Below are 25,855 nucleotides of genomic sequence, written 5' to 3'. Positions count from 1 at the left end.
GTACAATTTTTGATAATTGCTTAATCTCGCTGTGCCTTAGTTTTCTTTTCTAAAAAACAGAATAATAATAATAATACCACCTTCCTTATTAGCGTTGGGGTAAGGACTGTGTATGTTATATGTAAAGCACTCAGGAGAATAGCAGTATACAGTAACTGTGACTGTCAACTATCTTTAGTAATCTTTAGTATTTTTTACAAGTACTGTATTCTTCACTTGAAAAATGTTCTGTATGAATGAGCCCAATGTCCACAGTGAATAATCAAGTAAACTATAATCTTTTTCTCTATGTATATAGTGAAGACCTAGTGTTGGTGCGTAAAGGATGCCCATGCTTGAGTTTCAGAAGATCCCAACGTCCTTGAAGTCATGTGCAAAAATGAGTTTTACCAGGTGTGAATGTGTATTATTCTGGGGAGAGGATCCACAGCCTTCACCAAAGTCTTATAGGGCTTGTGATCCCTAAGAATCAGGAACCACTGCTCAACCATCCCATTTTAAAAGGTATGCCCACATTAAAGGCAGGTGTGTGGAGATCACGCCTGAATAGTTTTCTTGTGTGTGTGTGTTCCAATAACATTTGATTTATAGATGTTGAAATTGGACTTTCATATAATTTTCATACAAAATAATACAAATACTATGAAATATTTTTAACCATTCAAAATGTCAAAAACATTTTCATTGGATAGTTTTCTTAACTGAACGTTATTCCCAAATATGTCCTTTTTGTGTATCTTGCCTTCCTACCCTTATATGCTAGTTTAAGTGCCCCTTTCAGCAAAAACATCTGCACAGCCATACCAAGTTAGAATGATATTAAGCCTCCAGTTCCTAGTTCTAGTTTGAACCTGTAGCTTCCGTTTCAGATTTCCTTCAATATATGAGAACAAATTCATATGCTCTGAATAATGGAAACATATCACCCTTCTTCTGAATGCCTTTCTACCTGTTTCCAAGGGTCCCGCTCCTGGAATATCTCCACACCTAACTGCTAAGAGTTCCAGCAAAACAATTCCAGAGAAGGCAGAGTCACACAGACTTTTGGAACAAGTGCAAAGAGATACTTCCAGAAATTCAAAATATGACCTTAGTTCTGTTCTAACACAGAGAAGTCATTTTTTCTTTGTCACTGTCTACCTTTCCCCTCTTCTTTGGACAGGTGGGAAATCATTTAATTTTTGCTCCTCAGTAGTATCATTTCCTTCTGCCAATGAATTTCCAGGGATTTTTACCCCAGTGTATAGTATAAAAAAGTAACCGGAGTAACTTTTGTCTAGTGCTGGCTGAGCTTTAGCATGGTCTGAAACAGGCCCCAGCTCTACATGACCGACACTAAACCGGCCTACGGCAAGAGGCCTGCAGGGCCCCCTCCGCACTTTTACCTGTGAAGCGGTCAGGCTGGGAGAGGGTGCAGCCGGCTGGGCGTGGTGGTGGTGGTGCTGCTGCTGCTGCTGGAGCTGCTGGAGTGGCTGTTGCTGTGCTGTTTGCAGTTTGTTTTCAGATTGTGGCAATGGCTGTATTTGGAACTTGTCCGGTTGTTCCTGCTTTACTATCAGGTTCTTCCGCAGCTGTTCAACTACCCTTTTCTACCCCATGAAGACAAAAAGAAAGAACGTCTATCAGAGCATTGTTCTATCGGCTCTGTGAAATGGGCAACTATACCTCTGACATCTTTCCATAACCAGCTTCATCTAAAACTTGTGACATCTAAAACCGACAGATGCAACACATGAGGAGAAACCAAGAGCATAAGACACACTTCATGTACCAAGGGAAACTGAGCCACACAGAGAAGAAAAGATAATGGAGATCACATAGCAGAGCTCAGATTTCAGCTCCATTATTAGCTTGGTGTGCTCGGCTGGAAGGGTAATATAGCGTAGCTGTGAGGACGTGACTCTGGAGACATAGATTTCAGTTTTGCTACTTACCAGCTCTCTGATGTTCGGCAAGTTACTTAACCTATCTGTGTCTCAATTTCCTGTTCTGTAAAATGAGGTGATTAACAATACCCTTAGGGTTCTAATGAGTACCAAACAAGCTGCTGGATGTAAAGTACTCACAACTGTGCCTGGCGCATTGTTGGTCGTTTTACTTTTTCTATCTGATAACACAGACACTGGCCATATTAATTTTTGTTATTCACACAAACATCATTTATCAGTTTCATACATTAAACAGACTTTTAAAAAAGATTTTATTTATTTATTTAACAGAGTGAGAGAGAGAGAGAGAGAGAGAGAAAGAGAGAGCAAGAGAGGGAACACAAGCAGGGGGAGTGGGAGAGGGAGAAGCAGGCTTCCCGCCAAGCAGGGAGCCCGATGTAGGGCTCAATCCCAGGACCCTGGAACCACGATGTGAGCCAAAGGCAGTCACTTAACCAACTGAGCCACCCAGGAGCCCCTAAACAGACTTTTAAACAGAGAAACCTTGATCTCAGAAATATGTCATACAAACAATACTCGTTCTGAATTACTCAAATGTGTAACTCATGAGCAGGACCTCTTTGCTGGGATAAGATTTGCAGAAACATGTACATCTGTTTAGGCAGAGGAGGGATTTAGTTACATGGGATAAAAATATAAAAACTAAAGTTTCTTGAATATTCTAGCTCTTATTCAAATCCAAGAAAAATGCGTATTTGGATACTTTCTTACTATAATATATTTCAACAGAATGTAAGCTCCAGGGGCACCTGGGTGGCTCAGTCGTTAAGCATCTGCCTTCAGCTCAGGTCATGATCCCAGGGTCCTGGGATCGAGCCCCGCATCAGGCTCCCTGCTCAGCGGGAAGCCTGCTTCTCCCTCTCCTGCTCCCCCTGCTTGTGTTCCCTCTCTCACTGTCTCTCTCTGTCAAATAAATAAATAAAATCTTAAAAAAAAAAAGAATGTAAGCTCCATGAGGGCAAGGACCTATTTTGTCCACAATTATACTCAGGGCTAGAAGTATGTAGCTAAGTAAATGTCTCTTCACATTATGTGTAAAGTGATGGGGACCAGAGACTAGCAAATGACTCAGAGAACATGTCATATAAAACCATTTGGGGCCAGACTTGGGCTGCCTCTCTTGGTCTAATGGCTGGAAGCAAGTATAAGCAGTACTCCTCATATATTTTCAAGTGAGTTCACCAGCTGAGGTTTGTTATTTCTGATAAAAATAGACTGCCATGTTCTAATACAGATCATGAATGAAGAAAAAGAAGTAAATGAAAATCTTTAAATAAAGGGTTAAGTGAAACCATATGGCCAGGTTGATTTCAACCCCCCCCCTTATGATTCTAACCAACTTCACTGCACATATCCTCTAAAGAACCCAAACTTGTAAGGTTACTTGCTTAACATGTTTGAACATTAAAATATTTATAAAATGGATTTTTAAAAACTTTAAGTCAATACGAAATATATCATTTAGAGAATTTTTAATATTTTTATTGATTCTTTTTAGGCAATGAAAATATCCTATAAAGGCGAATGGGGCAGGGGGAAGTCTGCTAAACTTTATACTCCACTAGCACTGCCTCTTTGAATAGTTAAATTTTACAAAGAAAAAAAGGATGCAGAGTCCAAAGTCTTTGCAGAAACAATTTGTAGAATACTAAAAAAATGCAGATTAATAAAAATATCAAATTCTTATAAAAAATTAACTTCCCAGTCTTCAAAACCCTATTTCTCAAGTATAAAAAGATAGAGTAATTGAACTCACACAGTCTGGTGTGATGGCAGTGGTGCCACAGATAAGTTTGAGGATCGTGTCACTGGTAGATGTTTTTGCTTGGTGACTTCAGAACAGTAAGACATTTAACAATTAAATCACTATTTTTTAAAATATTTTATTTATTTGAGAGAGAGAATGAGATACAGCATGAGATGGGGGAGGGTCAGAGGGAGAAGCAGACTTCCTGCTCAGCAGGGAGCCCGATGTGGGACTCGATCCCGGGACTCCAGGATCATGACCTGAGCCGAAGGCAGTCGCTTAACCAACTGAGCCACCCAGGCGCCCTAAATCACTATTTAGAGTTGCTTTCAGTTCTCCTCCCTAAGATACAACCAGCACTAAACAAACAATAGTAACAAACTAGCTGGAGTGTAGCATCAGCAGCCCAAGAAAGGGACTCCAAGAACCTCTACAAAAAACCCAGCTCAAATCAGGGGGAGCAGAGAAACCATGAGGAAATAATAGAACACAAATGTGACACCTGCCAAAAAATAAACTTTGAACAAAAACAGCACAGGAAACGAAATAATTACTCTACCAGGCACAAAAGGAAAAGGTTTTATTTTCCTCTACAGCCATCCCTGGGAAATACAGCGTGCTCTCCTACTTAGTGCCTAACTGGGGTTAGAAGCAAGAGACAAAGCCTGGAACCCACTCCCAGCGTCGTGTACAACAGAAGGGAACAGTAGGGGAAAGAACGAGGAAGGGATGCAGGCTAGAGTACTCTGTAGCCATATGGCTAGAACAAGGTGACGACCAATCAGAACCAGAATCAGCAAAGTGGGAGTCAGTGAGTCACACTGCATTCACAACTGTTCCTCCCCCAGGGCCTGAAACAAAGCCTGTGGAACCTGTGGGGAGGCACGCGGATCAAAATACTTGCAAACCTGCATTAGTCTTTGAGAGAAGAAAAAAAAAAAGCAAAGAGAAGAAAGCTGTGCAGATGGGACAGGGTCAGATCATATGAGCTGGGTAAAATTTTCTTTGAAAGAAGGCTCTGGTATGTTTCCGAGTGCCGCTCAGAAATGCATTGCCCCTGCCCTCCTTGTGTGTTCCCATTAGAAGAATGCCAAGCTTGTAGATGTGCAAGTCTATGAAATTTTTTTAAAAAAATCAAGGTCTGAGGGAAGCGCTGATGCCTCTGTCACTTAAATATCTATCACTGTGTCTTGAAAACAAATATGTGAAGTTAGGGGAGCTCTGCAGTGGAGGCACACCTTAGGCATACAGAAACCCTGTACATTCTTTTAAGGGCAGGCTGATAAAGGAGTTGCCGTGTGCTTTTCAGTTGGTTTTCTTAAGTTCCACAGCCCAGTCTTGTTCTAGAGAACTTAGTCCCCAAGCTCCGGCAAACACACCATTCACTTTAACCCCAGCAGGAGCCCGATCTGGATCAGTACCAGTTATGCACAGCAGTAAGAGAATACAGCTATCAAATTTCATAAATTTTAGCTATGTGCTATCAAGCAAAGTTCTTAAGTATCCTCTCACTTCCACAGGAAGTGAGCCTATACTTTTTATTATTATGTGTTTTAAACAAAGAAATCATGGGCGCCTGGGTGGCTCAGTTGGTTAAGTGACTGCCTTCGGCTCAGGTCATGATCCTGGAGTCCCGGGATCGAGTCCCGCATCGGGCTCCCTGCTCAGCAGGGAGTATGCTTCTCCCTCGGACCCCCCCCCTCTCATGCTCTCTCTCTCTATCTCATTCTCCCTCTCAAATAAATAAATAAAATCTTAAAAAAAAAACTTTTAAACAAAGAAATCATGACTTCTGCTGGCCATTAATGAAGGTTTATACAAAGTAAACAATTTGGTATTTTCACTGTTATTCACATATAAAGGAGACCTTGAAATGTTGCTAATTATCTTGGAACATTAACCTGAAGCTTTGAGAAAACGCTAAGTGTCACAAAGTGGCCATTTGTCACTGACTAATAAGTTAATGAAATTTCAAAAGAAAAGGGGGCAGGGAGAGAAGGAGATGAGAAAGGAAGAGCTGTAGAGAATGAAGGCAGAAGGGAGGGAGAAAAAGCCAGTAACGTATCATCTTTCCTTAATATGTTTTCTGTAACAACAGGCCAATGGGCCTGGTGTCCGGAATGGCTAGTACCGCCCCCTCCAATCAATCCATCTGTCAGCTGTCAGGAACTACTCCATAAACCCAGCATGTAAGTCCAAGCCTCAGATTCCCTTGACATTCACACATCACTAGGTTTTATCAGGGCTTGTTCAGGCAAAAGAGTTCACAGAGCCTACTGTAACACTTCAAGTCACAGTTTCTGAGACAGGTAGTCACGGTGATCAATATTGTGACATTCAGCGATACTATCAACATGTTCACACGACAGCAAGACAGATCCCAAAGAAAAATACAGAAGTTTATAGGTACGACTCAACAGAAAATCGGGTTCATTTTTCAGCTATGTACGTCAATCATTCCAAGTTCCGGAGAGATGGCAAGACACCCCCCGCCCCAACCAAGGCACCACTTTATTTCCATCAAATTCTCACAGAGATTTTAAAAAGCTTCTCTCAAAAGGAGCTCTAGGTACCAGGCCCTGCCCTCCATAATTGCATGTCAGCGATTCACCTAGTCACTCAACTTGTTGGTGTTTCATTCTGCATTATCTGTTTTATGTCAATTATGATAGGGCAGCACTCACTCAGACATCTTCTTACAAGATACTGCCTTAAAAATTCATTTTTTAAGATTTTTCATACATGAATCAGTCATACAATCTGGAAATAGAACCTGCACCCTTCATACCAGAGACCAAAAGAGACTTGTAACTTTTCACAAATCCAGAAAGTCAAGAACAAACCTTACCTATCCTTCCTACCAAAATGCAGTGAAAAAATTTTCCAGGTCTTCAGACTCACCAATTGCTCAAATGAAACAAGCGACACTAAATTGTGGTGTACAGAAAAACTAATATGGAGAAATTCACATTTGTGGAAGTCAAAATGAAAAAAAAAAAAAAACCAACTTTCTACTCTCTGAAGTTCAACCACTGCATTTATAAGTAATACCAATATTCATCAACACTGAAGACACAGGAAGGAGACAGGATAACAATCTTCAGAATGCTACTACATAATTATCCTTTAAAGAACAGGGTATATGTTACTGACATAAATTCGTAACAAAATTAAAGGAATTAAAAGGAAATAGAAAACTGAGTGAATATTCTACCATTTTATGAACAAGAACACAAAGAAAAGGCAATATATTCAAAATCTGCCCCTTGCTAATGCAGTAAATAAAATTCAAAGAAAGAACATGCACTGAAGTTATTAGAGAGAATGTTCTAGGGGAGACACGCAGGACAGAATTTTGACAGAGAGGAAGGAGGAGGAATATTGGCAGCAGCAGATATAAAAATATACTTAGCTGAAAATAACTGCATTTTATTTGTTTTGCAAGGAACAAGGAAAGTTTTCCCCAAACTCTCCGATACTCAGTTTCAGGGTTAGAATTAGACAGATTCTAACCTATAAAACCTTTTAAAAAGGGATATGCCCTTCTGTTTGACAGAAGCAGTATCTACAACCACCTCATCTTATACACAGAACTGTTTATGCTGTCTACTAAAGAGGATCTGCTTGATCTTAGAGAGCTGGGAACACTGATGCTTATTTTAGAGCTCTGGAAAGTGTCATGGAATTTGTACAGTACAATATAAATGAATTAAGGACAGCAGTTGGAATTACCAGAGTTTTTTTTTTAATGAAGTTCAAAATTCTCCACATGGATGCTTAACAGATGGTGGAGAATACACATGTCATGGTACTGATTAGACTTTGGCTTACTTTTTTAATTAAAAAAATATTTGTTGGGGTTTACTCTTCCTTCAACACACACACACACACACACACACACACAATGATATTTAAATCAATAGGTTTCACATCCTATCTCCACAGGAAATTAGAACTTTTATTCATACCAATGGGATTTATATTCCATGTCTATGGGGATTAGACCCTTTATCTGATAGCCTGATTGAAATGCAGTTTACATTTTTCTTACTTAGTTCATTCATGCTCTAACAGATAAACTCCACCCTTCCTTATGCATGACTATGAAAGACTGCTAAGATTGCCGTAATCAGATGCTGCCTAAACCTAGGGACCCTTCTAAGAACCTGGGAACTGCCTTTATTTGCAGCCAACAAGAAAGAGTGTAGCTGTTGTACTCAAGAGAGATGTGTCCCCTGGAGCACTTCAGTTCTCCAGGATGTTAACATACCTGGATGTGAGGGCAAAATAGTATAAACATAGACACAGACTAAAAAAAGAGCACTGCATGCTGGGGATGGTGGTTGTAAGATACTTCTCTACAATAAAGACAAAGGAAGGCAAAATCAGAACCCATTTGGCTTACAATTAAGTTCTCTGTGTTTCTTTGAAGCACTAAGCTATACTGTCCTGCCTATTTCAGAAACATATTGAGGATCAACTGCATTAACGGTGGGGAGTGCTTTAGAAAACTGTTGAGGGCAATGTGAAAATAAGGGATGATAACCAATGAATAATACAATTTGTCTAGTAGGAATTTTTAACTGACAGCAACAGCTACTTAAATGTGACTTCTACTTCCAATGTCAATTATATTTCAATCACTTGATTTTTAACATCTAGTCAAATATTTGTGTGTTAGTTTTTTTAATGGTAATCACCAAAAAAAAAAGTACATGATTAAGAAAGAGAATGCTATCTGTTGCCTTTTCATCTCAAAAATCAAACACATTAGAGAATATTTCCCTGTACAGAAATCTAAGTGTGGCCCAGATTTCTTATACCTCTATAGCGGTTCAGGGCCATATTCTGAATGCATAAAATAGATGTCCAATTTAAATGTAACCTGACCCAGCAAACACCCTAGATATAGTAATGAGAACAGCAGAAACAAACATAAGAACCATTTATAATCTGCACAATTTAGCTGCTTGCTAATATAAAAAAGTACCTGAATCTTTGTGTTTATACCACAATGAGATACGACAGGGAGGCTATTAATTTGTAAATTAAGCTCCAGTTCATCAAAATGCATGCCCCTCTGTAACTATCTGTTACAGACCTGCACACACCATGAGCTTGTCATTCATCATTCCATGGCTCTATTCTACAACTTAAAAGGCAGCATTGCCTTGTTAATGTCAGAGTTGTCCCATCCACTATAGAAATTCTCTTTGCTCTGTCCTGAAGCTGCTGTGGTTGGTTTTCCTCAGTAAAGAATTATGATTGGAGGTTGCTGTGCAGGAGCTGCCCCTGGCAAGTTGGATATGAAAATACAATTTAAGCACAAGTAATGATCCTAAAACAGGAGGAGGGACAAGGGAGAACAAAACCAAAAACCTCTATCATTTTGTGGGACACTGCTCAGATAAAAGATGGTTTTGCCTACTCCCAAGCCCTGGGTATAATGAGAAATGTAGGAAGACAGAATAAGATGCTGGAAGAGGTTAATCTAATAGATAACCAAATTCTATGCAGAATACATGTACGAGGACATGAATCAATCATGTCTAAAGGAGAGGATCTTTTAACAATCCTTAATTCTGCAGTTTTATCTTAAAAGAGAGAAAAAGACAACAGTATTAGAACGATATACTCTGTCAGGCAGGATACATCAAGTAGAAAATATTCTATGATGAGGGCGCCTGGGTGGCTCAGTTGGTTAAGCGACTGCCTTCGGCTCAGGTCATGATCCTGGAGTCCTGGGGTCGAGTCCCGCATCGGGCTCCCTGCTCAGCGGGGTGTCTGCTTCTCCCTCTGACCCTCTTCCCTCTCGTGCTCTCTATCTTTCATTCTCTCTCTCTCGAATAAATAAAAATAAAATCTTTAAAAAAAAAGAGAAAATATTCTATGATGAAATGCAGTATTTTCCTTGCATGTGAAAAAAAGTAAGTCTTACAAATCACTGTAAACACTGACATTTTGAATTGGGAAGTATCTTTTTTTTAAGATTTTCATTTATTTATTTGACAGAGAGAGACACAGCGAGAGAGGGAGCACAAGCAGGGGAAGTGGGAGAGGGAAAAGAAGGCTTCCCGCAGAGCAGGGAACCCGATGCGGGGCTCAATCCTAGGACCCCAGGATCATGACCTGAGCTGAAGGCAGATGCTTAACGACTGAGCCACCCAGGCTCCCCTGAATTGGGAAGTATCTTAACAAAGGTACATCCTGAACACTCTTGATGTTTAAAACATAACTGTTATCATCTGCCATAACAGCATAAACACATAGATTTTAAAAAGATTCCAAAGCTACCGAATGAGAGTCTCTTAATTTCACAAAGTATTTGCTATTTTAGTAGTTTAATTTATCACCAAATATTTGTTACAATCACTTAAAGAGAAAAATGAACAGTGTTACAAATTTGCTTTCTGACAAGACCCCACATAAAACAACACAGAGGAAGCAATTCCATCACCTATGTAGGCTGCCAAGATGAGAGATGGTTAACTTCAAGGGACTGGATCTTCCAAGACACGTGACAAAAGATGATTTGCACTACTCTGTGTTTAGTCTGAGTTTTCTGCATCAGAGACAGAAGAAACTTGAACTCATCTTTCAGAATTTTAGAGAGGGTTTGCTTTTTTGTTTTAACTTGTCAGTACTAGAAATTTTATTAAAGAGAGCTAAAGATTCAGCAATATAGAAAAAAAGCATGTATCACCTCCTAATGAATAAAAAGCATTTGGTTAAAAATTTAAGTATTTTATTAAGTCTTAAGTGTGAAGTAAAATATTTTTCACAAGCTATGAAAACCACTAAACCCAATCCACGAGGCTCTATATGAATATTTAGTTTTCACACACACACACACACACACACACACACACGTACACGCACACACACTCCAAGCTTTAGAAAAGATGGCATGGCTGCAGTAAAAATGATTTGTTGCTTTTTTCAGCATACTTCTTTGTACTAAAGGTAGAGCCGCTTTTTACCTCTACTGTTCTCCAGTTTCCATATCCAACAAAATTATTGAGGTGCAGGGTCAGAAGAGAGGACACTGTACTGAACGTAAGATCAGTCCCTTGATTTTTAAAATTAGACTTTATTTTTTAGAGCAGCTTTAAATTCATAGTAAAGTTGAGTGGAGAGTACAGATAATCCCCAGATACCCTCTGCACTCCCTCCCTCCCTATCAACATCCTCATCAGAACAGTACATTTGTTAAAACTGATAAACCTACACTGACACCTCATTATCACCCAAAATCCATAGTTTACACTAGGATTCACTCCCCAAGTTGTACATTCTATGAGTTTTGACCAATGTATAATGACATATGTCCACCATTATAGTATATGGAATAGTTTCATTGCCCTAAAACCCCTCTGTGCTCTATTCATCCCTCCCTCCCACCAACCCCTGGCAACCACTGACCATTTTACTGTCTCCATAATTTTGCCTTCTCCAGAACGTCATATAGTTGAAATCATGTAGCAGGGAGCCTTTTCAGATTGGTTTCTTTCACTTAGTAATATGCATCTAAAGTTTCTCCTTGTCTTTTCATGGCTTGATAAGCTCATTCTTTTAAGCACTGAGTAATACTCCATTGTTTGGATGGACCATAGCAATTTCTTGACTTTTAGATACAGTCTAATGTGGCACTGGTGATTTCTAAATGGTTACAACAGAAACAACAATCTTATCAGATAGATATTGCCTGCCAGGTAGGACACACTGAGGCTCTAGAGCATCTACATGACTTGACCTAAGTCTCAAGCCAGGGGTAGAGTCAGACTTAATTAACACTTCTAGTTCCTCGTATCTAATTCCATACCCACCCCCTTCCCCCCACCCCAATTCTTTTACTTGCTGGTAAGGACTAGGAGCCCTCACATCTATATACTACATAATATAATAAGCCACAAAAGCACCTCATAAAAAATCATATATATATATCTTATATATATCCCCCCACTTTTAGGAAAAATGAGTAGAGAGGCAATATTATGCAGCAAAAATAATACAAAGGGTCAAAAAAATCTGGGTCCTGGTCTCATATTTGTCACTAAGTCACATTTGTGACCTTGGGTAAGTTATTTACCTATTCTTGGGCTCAGCTTCTCTCAGTCTCCAACATTCTCTTCTGCTTAAAATTCTATGAATCTCTGAATGGCAACAGTACAATTTCTTGATCTATACTTTTTATATAGTGCTGTACATAGAAAACTAATGCTCAAAATGATGATCTCGACACACTACAAAGAAGCTAAATTATTAAAAAATGTTTCATTCTGGGATTGCAAACTCACAGGCAGGTAATGTACATGAATGAAGCAGGCCAGCTATGAGATAATAAGGAGTGATAGGGACTAAGGTCAACTCGAGAGGGAGGGCCCTCCCTGTCTGAAGGCACTAATGTAAGAACTGCTTTTAACACTGCGAGGCAAACAAAATCTCTCTGCTGGTTAGATTAAGCCCAGGGGCTACCAGTCTTCAATCCCTAGACAATAATTATATACAGTGAACTGTAGTTACCAGCAGAGAAATCAGCCATTACTTAGAAAAATTTTCAACAATAGGAGGGGAGTCAAAAAGGATTTCAGATAACCAGAAAATTAAAATGACTTTCTGGTTAATTAAAATTTACCACTGTAAAAGGGCTGGGATGTGACTTCCGTGGGAAAAGGTGCAGACATAAAAAGCAAGTAATCAATGGGCACTAAGAAGAATATGGTTAAGATAAAATATCTAAAGAAAGAAGAGAGACAAACAACTACACACAAAATACAGAAGAATGAAAAAATTAATAATAATGTGTCCCAGAAATGTGCTGACTTTATCAAAATAGCTTGAAGTACCTCACAGATAATTTACCCCCCTCCCCATCACATCACCCCACCATAAGAATGAACTGGAATCAGTTTATCTACCACTGAACTGTGGCTGTCTCTAGGGCTGGAGAAAGCAGCTGCTTAAACAGCCGCATTGTAGATGAAAACTGCCTTGTTGAAGCTGTCCAGGGAATTAAAGTAAGCAAAATATGATCATCAGACTTGGAACCCAACTAGAACACTAGAAACATCTCCTGCCATTTAACTGGTTCTCATTTTTGAGTACTGAGACTTCAAAATCATTTAATTTACATAATTAAGAAAAAAGGAATTCATGTTACGAACATATGGATTATTTAATAAATTTTCAAGAATTCTACTTTCTAAGCGAACCCTAGATGAAAAATGATGGTACCACTTTCTACAACTTTCCTAATGGTGTGATATTTTTAGCTTAAGTAATCATTCATACATGTACGCAGTACTTTACACTTGTAAATTTTCATACCCTCTTAGCAAATAAGATTTTCACAACCGTGTAGGGTGGATTAGAGCAAGAGTCATTGATTCAGACAGGGAAACTGAGGCATCTGCTGACCAATGGCCAACCAGAAGTTACACAGTTACCTAATAGTAAAATAGGCACTAGAATATGGAAACCTTATCCTCTGGAAAGTAGTTTGAATGAAGCTCTGTTCACTGAACAAAGAGCTGGAGCTCATTTGTCTGAGCCAACACTTCTGGGGCTGACAGGAGGTTGGGTGATATCCAAGTGGACTGACTGAATGTAGAATATACTGGTGTGGGGAGATGAGCCAAGGGGGAGAGATGTCCTTTGCTGGACATCAGTCTCTAGATACAGTAAACTGCCAGGAAACAATGACAGGCTGTTGAAAGCCAAGGAAGTAAGCTGTGCAACAAACTGAAGGGGCCGAGCAGGAGAGAAGCCAGAGGATGCAGTCAGGGTTGGAAATGTGACAGCCAGAGGTGAGGCATGGACAGCTCAAGAGATCAGTCTGGAGCAAATCACACTATGCCCACTCTGAGGAACGTTTCCTATAAACTGCTCTGAGCACTTGGAAGGGCTGGGAATGTTCTGAAAAGGGATGGGGCAGTGCTGGATGACTTGCTCCAAAATGCCAGAGACAGTATTTCTGTCATCAAAGATACTCTCTCTGGCAGCTGAGCAGGGATACACACTGAAGCCAAACCAACGAGAACGATATGCGTCTTCATCTATGGAGCGTGATGGACAATGTTAAGATTCTATTGCTAACCTTCTACCTCAAGCCAAAACTTGAATTCCGGAACAATGACTTCAATTTAATAAATGGAATGGATGCTGGCAGCATTTAAACTGGTAAAATGTTGGATTCCAGCGGGTTTTTAAGGAGTATATCACAGCAAACTTTACATATCAGCCACTAATACAAAGCTGATTTAAAATTTTTACTTACTAAAAGATTTATCTTACTGCCATAAAAACCATACAGCGATTTTGCTTTTAAAAATAGAACACAGATGATCAAAACCCATATGCAAAGGGGCTGGGGAAATAACATTATAAACCACACAGAGATGTTTTAAAATCAGCCTCCCCACTTCCAGAGGGGCTACGAGGAATCCTGGCTGCTCCTCCCCGACCCATCATGCGAGACCAGGGCTCAGTCAGTAAGACTGCTGGGCAAGTGACACAGCCATCATTCTGCCAAGTCTCCACAGGCCTGATGGATGTGATGCTGCCTTTACTTATCTTGGTAGGCAGCACAGCCTTGCCAAGAGTGGCTGTGTTTCAGACTTGGTAAGAACAAGGTGTTAGGGGTTTGCTGTTGTTGCATGGTTCTGCAACACCTTATTTCAACTCTATGCTGAGCTGGCAAAAGCACTAAATCAACCCAGCCCCGCAGCAGGACGACTTTGCAACATTCACTGGCAATGTGACACACTAGTAACACAGATTTGTCTAGTCATCACACCCTTTGAATGTCTCCTTGCTCCTTCTCCGTCCTTGTCTCTCCCAGCTGCAATTTTCCTTACTAAATATTTCCTGTGATATTTTCAACTGAAGGACATAAGGATCGAACTCCATCTTGAGCCTGCAGAAATGTGTGTAATCTTTATGCTACTTGTAGATCACGGGAGGAAGACCTGTCAGGTGGTACTTGAGCTTCCTACAGCCTACCTCTGTCTAGGTGCTGCGAATGAGGAGAGGTGACTGTTTCCATCCTCTTTAAAAGAACCCAGTTGATTTAAGGATGGCTGTGAGGGCAGGTAAGATGGACCTTCTTGGAGAAAGCAAGGATATTTGTCGTCTGATGGATTCAGTGGAATGGACCTACTCGTGTGCAGGCTGTCAGTCCTGCCACTAATCAGAGGGGAGAAAGCATATTTAGGAAAAGAAAATGGAACAAACTGACTGGAAAAGAAGAAGTGACATGGAAGTACAATGTTTAACACGCAGCTTTTCTTGGTGGTTGAAGGTGCTCCTTTCCCAACCGAGACACCCTGTAACAGGAAGGAATCATTCCTACGCAGGGGTGCATACCTATACTTCACAGGGTGTTTGTTTGTGTGACAGTTATACTGTCATAATTTTAGATAGTTAAACCTCTGCTCCAGGGTTTATAAAAGATCAGAGCACTTGTCACTCTTGGTGCAGGTAGAGTGAGATAGAGTGGTTGAGCAGTTCATTTTTCTTTATAATTACACTCCATTAACCTTCCACATGAGTGCTCCCCTGTGCTTTCATACCAGCAGCACCAACTGGCTGCATTTGATAAGGCTCTACGGAGTCTGCAAGACCAGCACATGCAACAAAAGGAACACTTTAGTACTGCAGACTTAAGCAGAAGCTCAATGCAGCCCACAGCCCCTTACTGGCACACATACTCAGCTCAATTATACATGTGTTGACAAAAACAAACCGAAAACGTAAAGCTTGCAACGAGCAAACAGATGATGGGAACTTATTTAAACCAGAAGTGATCTGAAAATCTTCTGATAATCTTTATAATACTAAAACCCCAAATTTATTATTATTTTTCTAACCTTTGATAATGTGGAATCCTGTAAGGAATGTACTCAGAATACTAAAGCTTATAGGGTGAGACAATTACTGGGTGATCTATATCACAATTAGATCACACTGGTGTCTACGAGCTGCATGTTGTGAAGGTAATTTACATGCTTAAGTATTTCTCCTTACCTGTCTCTCAGTAACTCATTTAAAAAAACAATAGTTAAGAACTAGCACTAAGTCTATCCCTATCCTTCCTGACAGTGGCCACATAAATGATTTCCCTTTTTGAGAGAAAAAGAGACCTATTCCATCAATAATGCATTCTCCCGGAGTTTTTAATGCAGCACCCGGAACACTACTTTCCATACGCACAAAGGTAGATTAGTGCTTTTTCTACCCTGAGCAAAGGCTAGGTGTTGCATGCTTGAGCAGATAAAACGAAAGCCAACTTGGGAAGTAGGTGCTGGCACAATTAATCTTGACTAGGATCCCAATTATTTGGGAAACAAAAGGTAGCTATATTTATACCTCTGCCTTAACTAATGGCATTCACAGTCCTCACACATCTCAGAATAAGGTTTCTGCCATGCTAGTTTGTGTTTCTGGGTACATCTCCTAACCACAGTGACCCAAGGAAGGTCAACAGGTATCCTGACAACGCCACTCACTGCTACCTCACTTTCTCTGGCAAATGTACATACTGAAGATGTTGGTCTATGACAAGTGTAACCTGACAATCAGAGAATTAAAGCATAGGAACTCAAGTGGTACAGTATTTCCTTTGGCAAATGTTGTATTTAAAACACTGTTCTAGAGCTATAAAACCACAGCAAAATCTTGTTTTTGAAAATTAATGAGATGCTTAGTACTTCTGAAAGTGTTTGGCAGAGAAATGATTGTTTACATTTACATTTTGAAGATGGATGATTAGATCTGGGAATTCTACTATACTCTTCCTTTTTTCTATGCCTTATGTATGAAACTGAAGATTTTTTCCATTAATATTTTTCTTTTGTTTAATACCATTACAAACTTACATTACTGTGTGTTTTTATCATACTTTCCACCACAGTATCCTTTTTAAAAATGCTTTTCTTAACCCAAATATCAGATCTGGGCTCCAACTAAATAGCTCATAATTCTTTAAAAGCCAATACCAATGATAAAATTTTAATATTTTCTTGCTGCACGTTACATGCTGAAGCATTCAGCATAATGATGTTGAATGACTATGTGCCAAGAGATAAAAACCAACCTATGCCTAAGGAAGCAGCTCCTGAAAATGTTGGTTTTTCAATGTCCAGATCTGGGTGACAATCAGATTTCTCCTCTACCTAATCATGCATATTTTTCATTTCCCAGTGAATAGAATTTCATTCACTAAGTATTTGTTCTTCAGTTTTAAGAGTGGTAGACAAATTAAAATTCCACTCTCTATAACCATGTTAAGAATCAGCAAAAGCCAATCTACCTGCTCAGGATCTGTCGCTCTGACTCATTGTTGAGCCATCTGTTTATGTGTGCTGCTTGTCTCACGGTGCAAATCAACCTGCTGCTGGGCAGACCTGCCTCACGCTGCAAACTCATTCTGCAGTTTCAACCTCCCTCACCAGCAATAGGTCCTCTTATCGGAATTTAAACTACCACTTCAATCAACTAGAGTCAGACCTTATTCTACTGCTCTTGTACAAAAAAATGATACACCACAGGCCCACGTGCAAACAGGTCATCTCTGAACGCTGGGATTGTGAGGAAGGTGGCAGCATATTTCTGCTCCTATCAAAACATTTTAGTACCATCAGCAGCAATCAGCCTGCTACTCTGGAATATACATGTACTACTGTGGCGAGAGGCTAAAAAGATTACTGAATCCCAGAGGACAAGGGCATAAACTGTAAATACAAACCATTCTGGCCTTCCTTGTTTTAAAGACCGGCAACTTATTCATAGATGGGTTTCCATCTGTGTGATTAGCACACAAATTTAAAGCAGCATTAGAAAAGGTTCTTGGAACATCCTCTGAAATTTGCTTCCTGTTTTGCATGTACTTTGCTACTCTCTCATCTTAGATTTGAAAGGATGTTAAGGCCATGAACAGGATGGAGAGCAGTATAAGGTTTGAAGACAATATTTATTGAACATACCTACAGAGTATATAGTGTTGTGTTAGCTGTTGTGGTTATAACATTAAAAGGTTAAATTCTTTAAGAGGTTTATATAGCTATTTCAGGAAACAGAAGATACATACGCAAAAGAACTATAACATTTCTTATGGAGTACTAATAAGCAAAATTATTGGAAGATTTTTTAAAAATATGTAAACAGAGAGCAAGCAATAGAGAAAGTGAAGCCACATATAGAGGATAAGATCAAACCCAGGAGAGTACATTTTGAGCAATGCTAAATCCAAGGAAATTTTGGGGGGAGAAAAACAATTAAAAATAGGCTATCAATAATAATTAAAAATTATTACTTTGGAGAAATGGAGTAAGGCAAATTTAGATGCCAGTGATTGATTGCAGGTCCCTTTATATTAAGATAAACAAACATGTACCCGGGGCGCCTGCGTGGCTCAGTCATTAAGCATCTGCCTTCAGCTCAGGTCATGATCCCAGGGTCCTGGGATCAAGCCCCACGTCGGGCTCCCTGCTCCGCGGGAAGCCTGCTTCTCCCTCTCCCACTCCCCCTGCTTGTGTTCCCTCTCTCACTGTGTCTCTGTCAAATAAATAAATAAAATATTTTAAAAAATAAAATGTAACATTAAAAAAAATTCCCCTCTGTCAAATAAAATCTTAAAAAAAAAATTAAAACAAACAAACAAATATGTACCCAATGAAAGACATATATGTACTTCCACTGGGCTTTCTTCTTTACACTTAAGAAGACTGTTCTTTGAGAATCGAATGTAGAATTAACCTATCTTGTTCCTAACACATGTACTTGAAAAAATGCATGTCTATTTTTAGAAAGGAAATTTTAAAATCTATCTGTAGAGGACTTGAAAAAGATATAATTTAAAAGGAGTTGAAGAGCTTCTAGACTGGTGTTTAGAGGAGGAAGAACTGTGCAGAAATACCTAAAAACACAGGTCAGAAGAAAGCAAATATTACGCTGCTTATTAGCAACCAAAGCACAGGGATGAGAGAGAGACTGATACCTACATGAGACTTTCTGTCTCTTAGTGGGTGAGAAATTCATCACATTGCATTTTGCTCAAGGCCCTACTGTCTCCACTGTACACAAACATCTTAACTTTTCTCCTGAGGATGAGTCATAGTCGTGGTGAACAGAAATGCTTGTCCTGTTCCTCTGTGCTAAGGCAAAGTCACAACCTCCTGCAAGGCTGGTGGAAATATGACATTTACTATACAACCAGCAACATCGCTAGTCTTTTTTTTTAAACAGATACTGATAAATGGAAATAGCGATCAAGGGAAGATTCTAATTTTTATTTTTTTTTAATTTTATTTATTTATTCATGAGAGACAGAGGGAGAGAGAGAGAGAAGCAGAAGGAGAAGCAGGCTCCCAAGGAGCAGGGAGCCCGATGCGGGACTCGATCCCAGGACCCTGGGATCATGACCTGAGCCGAAGGCAGACGCTTAACCATCTGAGCCACCCAGGCGCCCAAGATTCTAATTTTTAAATTGACTGTAAAGTTGAGGTTAGCATGTTAACCCTCTCAATTGCTTGATACTTGCAAAAAACCAAAAACAAACCAAAAAACAAACCGCACCATCAAATCATAAGCAAAGACAGCAGACTTTAAAGAAGAAAGCAACATGTTTAGTGAGAAGAAACTGCTACCTCATTTCCCACACTTTGCTGTGAAAACAAATTATTCACTTCTACACTATATGCCAAGGAATATAGTGTTACTTGGAAACTGCATTCTCTTACCTTTAGATGGGACAGCAGCGAAACCCTACCTTTACTTATACTCTACTAGGAGTTGCTGAGTCTCTCTCATCAATATATGAGGATACTCATAGCAATTCCTTTTTTTAAAGATTTTATTTATTTATTTTAGAGCTAAAGAGAGAGAGAAAGAGAGAGAGAGAGAGAGCAGGGGGAGGAACAGAGGGCTAGGGACAAACAGATCCCACACTGAGCACTGAGCCTGATGTGGGGCTCGATCCCACAACCCCGAGATTGTGACCCAAGCCAAAATCAAGAGTTGGACACTCAAATGACTGAGCCACCCAGGTGCCCCAAGAATACTCATATAACTTCTGAATTCACTGCTACAAATGACTATTAGTTGAGATGTGGGACTAAAGAAAGTACACAATTACCAGAAACTAAGCTAACAGTCAAACTGTAGATGTTAAGGATTTTAATGTTTTCCTTTTGAAAACTACTAGTAGACTTAAAACTGACCAAAAACTTATCCAGTGCAACTGTCTAGTTATTTTAATCCAACCCTTCTGAAACACTCCTACTAGGATATAAGCTTGTATGTCAGTTTGTCATTATTTGTTGCACAAAGATCACTATTTGTGTCATTTTCTAAATTCAAAACCTATGTTAAAATAAGAATTTCACACTCTAAACTCTGAGTAATGCCACACCAACAGTTTGACATATCTTTAGCCATCAAACCCAGATATTTTGCTAACACAGCTGAAATCACACACCAGAACTTATTAACACAGATGTTTAGGAGCAAAACATCATAGAAGTCATGTACTGCTCTGATAGAGAAGCTGAAGGGAATGCGTAAGTTGAAAACCCATCAAAGGCAAGGATTCTGTGTCTACCCGGGTGGTGAAAACGGGGCTCTATGATATTTTAGAAGCGGGTGTCCAAAGACAGGCCCTTAGATTTGCCATTTCAACAAATTTCTATTCTAATAAATTACTGCTATGTACTTAACCAATGGGCCTGTAGTAGGTTCTAATGAGAAAAAACCACATTCACCTGACCTGAGAAATAAATAACAAGACTAATAATGAAAGCCACAGTTGTGGTGACTAATCCATGCTTCCGCCACGTGTCCCACAGCTTCAACAGACCAGCTAATAACACAGAAAAGAAAACAAAAACATTGCTAGCCCACACTGCATTTTTGTGTAAGAAAAGAGCAGGAAGAAGATTAACTGCATTCTTTTTTTTTCCCCCTGATGCTTACATTTTAAAAATTCCATTACTATCTTGCCAGATTTTCAAGAGAAAAGCTGCGCATCAGAGTTAACTGGTACGATAGGCCATGGGAGAATAAAACCAATAAGAAACCTTTCTGTTCTGCACTTCACAGGGCTGTCACGCGTACTAGAAAAACGTCACTTTGAAGCCCTGTTTGCATTCCATTTTTAACTAGAGGGAAGAGGATGGAGGTCTTTGGTTTCTATGACAACCCAGATGGGCCGTAACACACGATACTTACAAATGTTCAATTGCAGGGATGCCAAATCAAATTAAGGCAGAGTTAGCACTACTTCATAAAAACTAGATGGGGGAGAAAACAAAATACTTATGGCAAAATGATGCCATTTCTAGAAGTGGTTCTGAAAGATTTCATGAGCAAATATAAAGAAAAGAGTGACTATTTTTAGTAAAAACAAATAAAACAGTAAAACTAATATATAAAAATAAAGCTCCAATTTACATGAGTAAATGTTTTCATTAAATCTGACTACTGGAAAATTACTACCTCACTTAATGTTAAAAAAAATTCCTCTCAAATAACATGAATTTCATTAGTGATTTAAATCATTACAATCTGGCACACTGGCTGGGTTTTAATGGTGAGTTGAGCTCCTTTGAGCAACTTTTTCCTTTGCTCCATCCTCAAGATTTGTTTCTATATTTGGCATTTATAACTAGAATACTTAGTTCTCAAAATAATTGTGAAATGGCTAATGTTTCAGAAAGGAACTAATTTGTAATTCGTACTTACTACAACTTATAAAATTTATTAACTTTCCAACAGAATGCAAGAGTAATCTACCATATTTCTTACCATTTACAAATTATGATTTATTTGAAAACAATCCCCAGCAAACACTCCCGGCTTTTAAAGCACTATTTTAAAGAAAGGTATATTCACATGTGGTCCTCTTTATTTGAGGGGAAAATAAAATGTTTTATTATTCAAACCTTATAAAAGAATGGATTTAGATCATGGCTCTTACCAGTGGGGAGAGGGGTATCACTCACCCTTTTAAGATCATAATGAAGAACTATGAAGCCTGCCCCCCAAAATGTCATTATGTGCATGAACATATACACACATTTTGCTCATATTTCAGGGCGTTGAGAGCCCTACCTCGAATGCCCTCCATAGAGTTCCTAAGTTCACATCCTGGTTCAGGTCCCTTCTTCCCAAAAGCTAGAATTCCAAACTTGTAATAATGGAAGTCCCCCAAACAAAAAAAACCTTAACATTCTCAACATTAAGTAGATTGATGGTACCTTTTGACTTACAACACAGGTCAAATTAATTAAAAAAAAAATTACTTTAATAAATATGTATCTGCTGCAGAAATTTTACTAAAGCTTGAAGACTAGGAGTTTGAACTCTTTTGGATTTGCACAATCAGGTAAGTCTGTTTCTGTGACTTTTTCTTCTTCCCCCAAATGGCATGAAACCATTTAAAAATTATTTTGAGAGATTCCGAGATAGGAGAAGTTTGTACAAGCAGGGCCAGAATAATTTCCTTGGACAAACGTTTTTATAACTCAGATGTTTCTTGTTTTGAAAAGAAAACCTGTATATAAAGAGTTCCATTTAAACAAGAATAGCCTGGAACACACTGTACCTCTACTGTTGTACAAGGAAAAAGCTTGCACTGAAGGCTAAAAACTTTACAAACCAGGATGCTGGTTTTCCTTTTGTCCCATCCATGTGACTCTAGTCTTCACTCAGCCTCTCTTCAGTATTAGTTTCCTCTGTTACAAAATGAGGATAACACACCTCTCTACCCCTGACTGCGCTCCAAGAGAAAAGAGAAAATCTTTCCTAAAATTAGAGTTATAAAATATTCAGCATTCCTAGTCCTAATAATGACACTAAATAATAAACTGATGGTCTAAAGATGCTGATGAACTTGATTTTTAAAACACTATAAAGCTGCCCTGCTGCCCTTTATTATAACGATGTGTTCATGAAGGGCAGAGTGAGAAAAGGCTGCAATTCTCACTAGGATGATGACTAGTGCTTATAGAAGATTAAAAATAAGAATGATATATTATGTAGAACAGAAGCAAAGATGGCAGTAAAAGCATGGCTCAGCACACTATGGAGCACACGATCTTTAATTTGAGAGGTGCTGGCCAGCGCCTGTGTGCAGGCCCACACAAGTCCCTTTAAAAGCTTCATTAGACTCTGGATATTTGCCCTTCATCAGTTGTTTCCTATGCCAGGATTTCCTTTTTGAGTGTTGCAACCTAATATTCCTCACCCAGGCAACCACGAGCCTGTTTTGGAAAGGTTCCCTATTTCAGAATCCTCAGTGCTATTTCCATTTGGAAATACATCTTTATGAAAATATGTATCATCCCCAGAACTAAAATGCTTAGATATATTAAGTTTCAGCTGTAAGTGGTATTTTTAGAAAAGTGGTAATTTCAGAATCTCTGCTTCAAAATTACAGAGTTGGTTTCTTTTTTTAATGGAGTCACAAAGTAGAAAATTAAAAAGACATACCAACGATTAAAGTTCTCCCCTCCCTTCTTCTTACCCTGTTTCACTTAAACTCTTAAAAATTTGTTTTCCTTAAATTCTTAAGATCACCAAATTATTTACATGGTAAGAAATTTCATCAGATTTTATCTTCATAAAAATCAAATACCTCAATGCAAAAGAGTTCTTAACAACAGTCAGTGTCCGCGGATATGGTCTGACTTCGTGGATGGTGCTGCTGTACGAGAGAGTGATTCAATCTGAGATGCCTCGGACGCAGCAAAAAAATTCCTATTTTTGACTAACGGAAAAGGATTTCACTTTTAATAGGCAAGAAATAAGAAATTAATTTAATGCTATATGTCACTGTACCCCAATAAAAAGAAAAAAAGAAAGAAGAGACATTGGGGATGAGGGGCAGAGGAGAAGGAAATCTTTGTTCTAAGATTATATTAAAAGCTACTTAAAACATGTAAGTGATGACATTTCATAAACTAAAATATTTGATCCATGGCTATAACAGAATATCCGGTATCTTTTTTTTTTCAACATAACAGTTTTAAAGAATTGCGCTCATTTGACCTCTTATCCAACAGAAACTCATTTTCCTTCATATTGGTTTGCAGGGCACAGAAGTATTTATTTTGTTACAGTACTTAAGTTCTACTGTGGGTGAGTGTTACATATATCCTGCCAGGACTGGAGAGCATTCCATTAAACTGTCTCCTCAAGACTAAGGGACTTATCACGCAGAGATCTGTTTGTAAAACAGTTAATGTCTCCTGAAAAGACGATCTCTCCCTCTCTTTCACTATTCCCATACACCTGCATACACTCAAAATTTCTTCTTCTTTCCTAGGCCTACTTCCAAAAAAGAAACACAGGCAAGCAGATGAGTTGAAGTGCTATGCAACAATGTTTACTTTGTCCCTTTATAACAGGATTTCTCTGTCATCAGAAACTTCTCTGACTATGGAAAATAAGATTATGCAGTTAAATTTTAATACATGCCTGTATGACATGCATAAGTACAAATATGTGCATAAGGTATGATTAGAAAAAAATGAGCTTATTTTCATAAGTCACAAAAAATCAGTCACAAAATAGTTATGCCTTGTTTATACAACATTCCTAAGATAACCTTAAGCTGTTTTTTTTTGGTTAAAGCTTTCTCAGATCCTAAGAAAAAGCAAAATCCTCATTTGAGATATTAATTTGATTAATGGGTACCAAATATTCAGACCTTCCTGTTGTGACTTATAAAACAGGTCATTTTGACTGTATTGGCAAAAGACCTTGATTGTTCTCAGCTTTTTATTACAACCAGTGAATGAAACTATCGGCAATCTTTTTAACTAAGAAATCTGAACTGCTTCACACTGGAATAGTTAAATAAACATGAAGGGAACCATCAGCACCAACCACTTACTCCCCATGGGCAATGAATAAAATAATAATATTTGTAGCACAATTAAGCCTCTATGGTTCAAGATGGATCATCCCATCAATTTTGAAACAATTTTACTCTAGCTGTGTGAATCTGATCATAAGGAAAAAAAATCACTTCTAATGAAATCTGGAATGACTTTTTTGCATGTGAAATATATTCATCATTTCTTTAAAAATTTTCACTTCAGAACTCTTAAAAAGAGAAAGACATAAAGCATAAATAAAATAGCTTAATAATTTAAAGCCTACAAATGACTGTGGTAGAACACAATTTTTAAACTTTATTTTAAATTTAATTTTTAAATCTTTATAGATAATAATTCAAATTCAGACAAGAAAGAATTAAAGAATTGGGATGTTCATTTTATTTTGCACTTATGACTAAAGAACCAGAATAACCTACAAATGGATCACTGTTGATCCAATTCCTGTAAGAACCAAATGACTTTAAAATTAAACCTGTTATAAACTATGAGCTTTAAGAAGTAACTGCTTCCCATTTTCAATTGTTTTCCAATGTTTCCAGAAGCCCAAACAAGAAGTATGATAACAAGGTAATAAACTATGAGAAAACAGTAAGTTCAGAATCTTTCAGCAGGATATACAACTAAGGTAAAGGCTAAGTCAAAGCTAGAATTAACAAGCACCTAACAAAATATTGTAGATTACAGTTTTTTAGTTTGAATAAATCTGCTCTCAGCCTTCAGATCTTCCTAATATTACCAAATAACCTCCACAAATCACTCTATATAAATAGCAAGGAGTCTAAGAATGTACCATTACACTCAACCTCTAAAGATACTCATGATCAGTTCAACCACAGAGGAGGCTGTCTGCTTCAGTTAGATGGAGTTATCACTTAATGAATTAACGCCATCTAGTGGGATCAGTGAGATTTCAACTGAATCTAGTTTACTCCAGGTTACTACAATCTATTCAATTGGTCAAATGCCTTGTTTTTAAAATATATATACACTTGTACTAATAAGTGTACTACCTTGAATGCCTACTATAAGAATGTGGTAAACCTGTCTACAATAAAAATGGCACAAAAATATTTTAAGATGAGCAATCCTCACTTAGAAAGGAATATTTCTATTCTTGAAAGGCACAAAATATTAATCAATATGTACTAATAATTTATATTTTCAAAGATCTCAGAAAAGTGCAAAGTCAAATTCAAAACAATATCCAGTCAATAAAAATTAAAAAAAAACAATAATAATACCTATTATTTATTTAATAGGTT

At 38.3% G+C, this 25,855-nt stretch overlaps 1 protein-coding gene across 7 annotated transcripts in view; it reads right to left on the bottom strand.

Moving 5' to 3' along the window:
• PHF21A (PHD finger protein 21A) overlaps nucleotides 1–25,855 on the bottom strand; it is a 191,394-nt gene that overhangs the window by 49,302 nt on the left and 116,237 nt on the right. For all 7 annotated transcript variants that reach the window (XM_028111051.2, XM_028111054.2, XM_028111053.2 and 4 more), the window contains one exon: nucleotides 1,386–1,589. In XM_028111051.2, coding sequence (XP_027966852.1) covers nucleotides 1,386–1,589 — 204 coding nt within the window. The remainder of the gene's footprint in view (nucleotides 1–1,385; nucleotides 1,590–25,855) is intronic.

The sequence above is a fragment of the Eumetopias jubatus genome, unplaced genomic scaffold (assembly GCF_037043125.1).
Source record: "Eumetopias jubatus isolate StellerSeaLion01/CBP00866 unplaced genomic scaffold, mEumJub1_p1.0 scaffold_13, whole genome shotgun sequence".
In the NCBI taxonomy this organism is placed as follows: Eukaryota; Metazoa; Chordata; class Mammalia; order Carnivora; family Otariidae; genus Eumetopias; species Eumetopias jubatus.
This window is presented reverse-complemented; position numbering and strand designations above follow the sequence as displayed.